At 48.1% G+C, this 6,447-nt stretch overlaps 1 protein-coding gene across 1 annotated transcript; it reads left to right on the top strand.

The window, feature by feature from the left end:
- The first annotated feature begins 1,898 nt into the window (after positions 1 to 1,898).
- Positions 1,899 to 6,196, top strand: LOC133040572 (antigen-presenting glycoprotein CD1d-like). The gene is made up of 5 exons (XM_061120432.1): positions 1,899 to 2,558; positions 2,852 to 3,130; positions 3,837 to 4,115; positions 4,852 to 4,954; positions 5,051 to 6,196. The coding sequence occupies exons 1-5, from the start codon at positions 1,982 to 1,984 to the stop codon at positions 5,070 to 5,072; spliced, it is 1,260 nt and encodes a 419-aa protein (XP_060976415.1). The 5' UTR covers positions 1,899 to 1,981; the 3' UTR covers positions 5,073 to 6,196.
- The last annotated feature ends 251 nt before the right edge of the window (positions 6,197 to 6,447 follow it).

Below are 6,447 nucleotides of genomic sequence, written 5' to 3'. Positions count from 1 at the left end.
GGCCAAGCAATGTCTCTGCTTTTTAATATGGTGTCTAGCTTGGTCATAGCTTTTTTTCCAAGGAGCAAGCGTCTTTTAATTTCATGGCTGTGGTCACCATCTGCAGTGAAATCTCCAACTATAATTAGGAATTTATCTCTTTCCCCTGCATTTCTGTATGCTTTTGATTATGGATTTTGAAACTCTATTATTAGGTGCAGACACATTTAAGATTGTTTTCTTGATGAGTTGACTTTTGTTTTCTTTTTTTGGGGGGGGCGGCAAGCAGTTTGCAGGATCTTAGTTTTCTGACCAGGGATTGAATCCAAACCTTAGCAGTGACAGCACTGGGTCTTAACTGCTAGATCTCCAGGGAATTCTCATGTTTGACATTTTTACCAATATTAAATGCCCTCTTTTATTTCTGATATTCCTTATCCTGAATTCTACTTTGTCTGACATTAAAATAGTCACTCTTACTTTCTTATTACTAGAGTTTACTTGGTATGTCTTCTTCATGTTTCTGTTTTTAACCTGTATGTGTCTTTATTCTTAAAGTATGTTTTCTGTGTGTAGCAAATAGTTGGGTTTTGCATTTTAATTCATTATGATTGATTCTAGCTTGTGCTTCATCCAGTCCAAAATTTTGCATGATGTACTCTGCTATATGAGTTAAATAAGCTGGGTGGCAATATACAGCCTAACTAAGACTCTATTTAATTTCCCTACCAGCAGGACAAAAAGAGAAGATGCTGGGCTTTGCCCAGAGCACGTATTTCTCAAAGTCAGGAGACCTCCCATACCATACTTGTGCAGAAAAGGCTCCTTGGAGGCCAAAGGAGAGTTATGTCAAGGGATGTTCTACCCAGATGCCTTTTCAGTAAAATCCATCTTGGCTAAGCAATGCATGCGCATACATGGGAGGATCTTGAAGTATACCAAATATGAACTGTGAAACAGGCAAATTAAATTGATCAGCCGAAGGAAAACTGGAAGAAATGTCTTTTACTATCAAAGTAATTCAAACTGCCAGGAGGGTGCGACTCAGAGTCTCCCTCTCATTGAGTCATCCTCTCCCTCTTGTACTGTCCTGCTTTCCTCTCAATAAATACCTTACTTGCTCCACTACTTTCTTTCTTTGTGGGAATTCTTTCCTGCAAAGCTGAAGGCCAGGGCTCTTGTCCCTGACCACTGGTCTACTGGCTAGGCTCTGGTGTTCTCACCACTGCAACCCAACCTCAGTCTCTGGCTGGGAACCCCAGCCCTTCTGGGAGCTGTTGCAGGCTGAGATCCCTGAGATCACCCTGACCAGGGATCCAACCAACACCCCTGCATTGCAAGGTGGATTCTTAACCACTGGACCACCAGAGAAGTCCCTTATTATTTTATCATTAAGGTGATGTCTGCACTCCTAGACATTTTGGAAAACCAAAAATGTAAAACAAAATCTTCCATAATCTCTTTGCCTAGAGACATCCATTGCTTGCCTCCCACTCAAAAACTTTGTTTTTAAAGCACATTGTAGACGTTATACCATAGATACAACTTTATGTCCTGTTTTTAAAACTTAAATAGCAGTTGTAAAGTGTTTTCCACATACTATCTGTAACTCTAAGTTGGAAAAAGAGATTTAGAGAAGCCGGTTGTGAGAAACATACTTAAGTGAGTGGCTGTGACCAGGGCTCTTTGCAGCTCAGATATCTAATGAGAGGGACCAACTGGCAGATGAAAAAGGGATCCCTGGACAGGAGGAGGTTGGAAGCAAGTCCCCTGAGAGCCAGAACAGGAGTCCTGCCTGCCTCCAGGCTTAAGAATTGGCCAGCCACAGGGTCAAGTTCAGGCTTTTGGCAGTCCCGGAAACCAGGGGTGTGTGGGCAGGCGTTGGGGAAGGACGGGGAGGGCGTGGGGAAGGAGATTCGAGGTCCCAGAGCAGAGCTAGACGCGAGGTGCTTGCTGTCTCTGTTCTTCTGGGGGCTTCCCCAGATTTGGAGGAGTTTTGAGGATGAGTGGAACCGGGGCTCCCGGGCAGAGGGCGGCGAGAGGGAGCCGAGCGGGGAAAGCGGCCGACGCTCGCGGCGGGCGGGCGCAGACTGATACACCTCGGGAAGCCGGGAGCTTGACCCACCAGCCCGAGAACCTGCTACCCGCTGCCTCCAGCTGCTTGGCCCCTGGAGACCGAGCTCGATTCAGAGCCAGCAGACATCACCCTTTCTTCCCAAACCTAGCTGTTTGTTTGTTTCTGTTGCTCTTCCTTCTCCCTTCTGTGCTCTCCCTCCCGTGCCCCCGGTGCCTCCGATCTGTATTGTCTCCAGAGCCGCAAACGTCTTACTCCTTCCGTGGCCTCCAGATCTCCTCCTTTGCCAACGGCAGCTGGACGCGCACGGACTTCCTCGCGTGGCTGGGGGAGCTGCAGCTCTATACTTGGCGCAATGAGTCGGACACCATCGGCCTCCTGAAGCCTTGGTCTCAGGGCACATTCAGCGAGCAGCATTGGGAGCAGCTGCAGTATACGTTTCAGGTTTATCGCTGTTGCTTCACCAGGGACGTCTGGGAATTCGTCAAAATGCTGCAGCGCAACTGTGAGCTGAGGGATGGGATCGTGGACAGCTGCCCAGGGGGAGACAGTGGATGCTGAACCCCAACCGGGAGGTTCTGGCCCCCCGTGATTGTCTCCTCTCTCCCTTTTGAGTCCCACTTCTGCCTGAGAGGTCCCAGCTTGAGTCCTCAAAATACCCCTTGTTCATCCCGCTGCAGGTCACCCATTCCCATTTATACGAACTTTGGGGTCCCCAGTATAACCCTCACACCAATTTCTTCAACTCCTTTCAGTCTCCTAAGCTCTTCATTGATCTCTTTCTATTCCTCTCCTCAGATCCTCTTGTGTTCCAGGGATCTGCAGGATGTAATTTGCTCCCAAGGAACACCTCAGAAACCTTCTTACATGCTGCATTTCAAGGAAAGGATGTCCTGAGTTTCCAAGGAATGTCTTGGGTGCCAGCCCCAGATGCCCCCCCTTGGATCCAGATGATCTGCAATGTGCTCAATCGGGACCAAGGGACCAAGGAAACAGTGCACTGGCTCCTCCATGACATCTGCCCCGAGTTGCTCAGAGGCCTGTTGCAGATGGGGAAGTCCGAGCTGGAGAAGCAAGGTCAGCCTACTTTTGTCACCTCCTGCCCTCCACTCCACTCTGGGGCTCCATCTGGGGTTTTCATTCCAGGGTTCACACCCCTTTAAGCATCACCGGAAGAGGAGGGGATGGATAAGGTGTGAGGGTATTCAAGCATTCCACAGACATTAACTAGGTACCTTTTGGGGTCCATGAATAGAATTAAAGAAACCCTGGGGATCAATCAGGATGTGTACTTGAGGAGGGAGAGGAGAGAAGGGAGATGAACAGTTAAAGCAGTGTCCTGGTGGCTCAGATGGTCTGCCCGCAATGCAGGGGACCGGGTTTGACCCCTGGGTTTTGAATATGCCCTGCAGGAGGAAATGCCAACACCCTCCAGTATTCTTGCCTGAAAAATCCATGGACAGAGGAGCCTGGTGGGCAACAGTCTATGGGGTTGCAGAGTTGGGCATGACTGAGTGACTACCACTTAGAAACATGCTATGTATGTTACAGCTGAACACAGGGTGCTCTGGGATTACAGAGTAGGGGCATTTACAGGAGAATGGATCAGGGAAGGGAATGAGGATCGGGGAAGTCTTTCCTGGAGAAGCTAATACAAACGGATTGAAATGGTGGGAGTTCATCTCCAGAAGTAGAAATGTAGGACTGATGAGTCTGCTCTGAAGTCCAGAGCCTCTGATGCGGAGTCTCACTTTAAGATCCCTCATTCTCGTGTTGAATACAGTGAAGCCAGAGGCCTGGCTGTCCAGTGGCCCCCCACCCCGGCCTGGCCACCTGCGGCTGGTCTGCCACGTCTCAGGATTCTACCCAAAACCCGTGCGGGTGACGTGGGTGAGGGGCGAGCAGGAGGAGCCTGGCACTCAGCAAGGAGACGTCATGCCCAACGCCGACTCGACTTGGTATCTGCGAGTAACCCTGGATGTGGAGGCTGCGGAGGCGGATGGCCTGAGCTGCCGAGTGAAGCACAGCAGCCTGGGAGACCAGGACATCATCCTGAACTGGGGTGAGGAGGAAGTGGAGCCCAGCTGGGGATGGGAGGAGGTGGTCCTCAAGCCCAGAGGGAGGGCCTGGGGAAGGGGAGGGAAATGACGCCCCAGCCAGGAGTGATAGAAGGAGGGGATTCTCCAAGTGGAGGAATAAAGATCTGAACTCAAAAAGGATTGAGACAAGGTGTTCCACATACAAGAAAGAAGAGACTAAAATCACCACAGATCCCGAGGTAGGTGGCAAGTACAGAATCCCAGGAAGATTTGTTCCCCAGAAGAGGGAACTGCGGACTTTGAAAGGCAGGGTACCAAATATAGGTGTGGTTTATAGAGTGCTTTCTCGGTGTGAGCTGAACACTCTCCATACAGCAAAGTATGTGTGAACAATCATCCCAACTCTCCTTTGAGCAGGTGCTGTTGTTTTCATGTTACAGATGAGAATTGAGGCTAAGCTCGGTCAAACTGCCTTGAGTCTCATAATTAGAAAGCAGAAGAGCTGGATTTAGACTCAGGTTTGGACTAGCTGTTACACTAGTGCCTGCTTCCATATGTGTACGAGCATATGCTGAAGTGAATGGAATTATAGATGCCCAGACCCCAAGAAAAGATGGGGTGTCGATTAACTTCACAGGAATACAAGTGGGCACATTAGATAGGACAAGAAATAAGTATCTGGCATGCTCACACGTGCTTACAGTAGGGGACCTGATGCAGATTCCCAGACTGAGACACACCCTATGTTCCCCCACACAGACGGGAACCGTGTCTCCAGGGGCTTGATTGTCGTCCTGGTAATCCTGGTGGTGTTTGTCCTTCTGGTTGTTGGAGGCTTAGTCTTCTGGTTTAGGAAGCACCGGTAAGTCTCTCCTTTCCATCTCCTCCCAACCTCAACCCCTCTACCCACATTTTCTCCTCTTCCCTTTTCCTTAATGGTGTCTGCTTTCTCTCACAGCTGCTATCAGGATATCTCGTGACTCTCCTCCCCACATCTATCTGTCTGGACTTCAGGATCTCTGGGCTTTAGCCCTCAGAATTTGAAGGTGAAAGAGAGCTACCTTGAAGAAGCAGAGAGAGAAACCTTTGCAATATTTGGGGTGTTGTTCAGTTGCTCAGTCGTGTCTGACTCTTCATGACCCCATCATTTCAGTTCAGCTGCTCAGCATACCAGGCTTCCCTGTCCTTCTCCATCTTCTGGAGCTTACTCAAACTCATGTCCATTGAGTCAGTGATGCCATCCAACCATCTCCTGCTCTGTCATCCCCTTCTCCTGCCTTCAATCTTTCCTCTCATCAGGGATTTTTCTAATGAGTCAGCCAAATACTGGAGCTTCAATTCAGCATCAGTTCTTCCAATGAATATTTTGGGTTGATTTCCTTTATGATTGATTGGTTTGATCTCTTTGCAGTCCAAGCGACTCTCAAGAGTCTTCTCCACCGCCACCATTCAAAAACATCAATTCTCTGGCACTTACCCTTCTTTATGGTCCAACTCTCACATCCATACATGACTGCTGGAAAAAACATAGCTCTAACTAGACGAACCTCTGTTGGCCAAGTACCGTCTTTACTTTTTAATATGCTGTCTAGGTTTGCCATAGCTTTCCTTCCAAAGAGCCAGCATCTTGATTTCATGGCTGCAGTCACCACCTGCAGTGATTTTGTATGGGAACCATGTTTTACTGATTTCTCAGAAATACCTCCTGGAATTTAATACTCATTTTCTCTTCCTTGCTTGCTCTCCCCCACCCTTAATTTAGACATTCTGACTGACATGTCAGCATTAGCTGGATGCTGTTCTGTACACAGAACAAACCCGCTTATCTTCAAAGACCTTTCCTACATGTCTTATATGATTACCTCCAGACCTCCAGGAGGAAGCCTCCTTGATCCCTGAATTCTAGTCTCTGTCTTGCTTTCCTGCTCATACTTAAAGATTACAAGATAAGTTACCAATAAAATATGTGCTCAGCACGTTCTTGGGGAGTTGCTTCTCTGAACGCTCTTCCTGTGCTGTCTGTCATAATACTGTGTGTTTGTATTATTCAGTGCGAAGCCACCACAGTTTTGGAGCCCAAGAGAATAAAGTCTGTCGCTGTTTCCATTGTTTCCTCATCTATTTTTGATGAAGTAATGGGACTGGATGCCATGATCTTAGTTTTTTGAATATTGAGTTTTCAATCAGCGTTTTTTTGGGATGTGGGATAGTCCAAATACACCTCTGCTGGATGAACCTAGGCCTCCCAGTTTGTGTCTGTGACATCAAAAGTTTGTCCTGAATGATACACTGAGAATTTCAGAACCCACTCTGGTCGTTCAGGTGGTAAGGAGTCTTCCTACAATGCAGGAAACC

Source organism: Dama dama, chromosome 20 (assembly GCF_033118175.1).
Source record: "Dama dama isolate Ldn47 chromosome 20, ASM3311817v1, whole genome shotgun sequence".
Lineage (NCBI taxonomy): Eukaryota > Metazoa > Chordata > Mammalia > Artiodactyla > Cervidae > Dama > Dama dama.
This window is presented reverse-complemented; position numbering and strand designations above follow the sequence as displayed.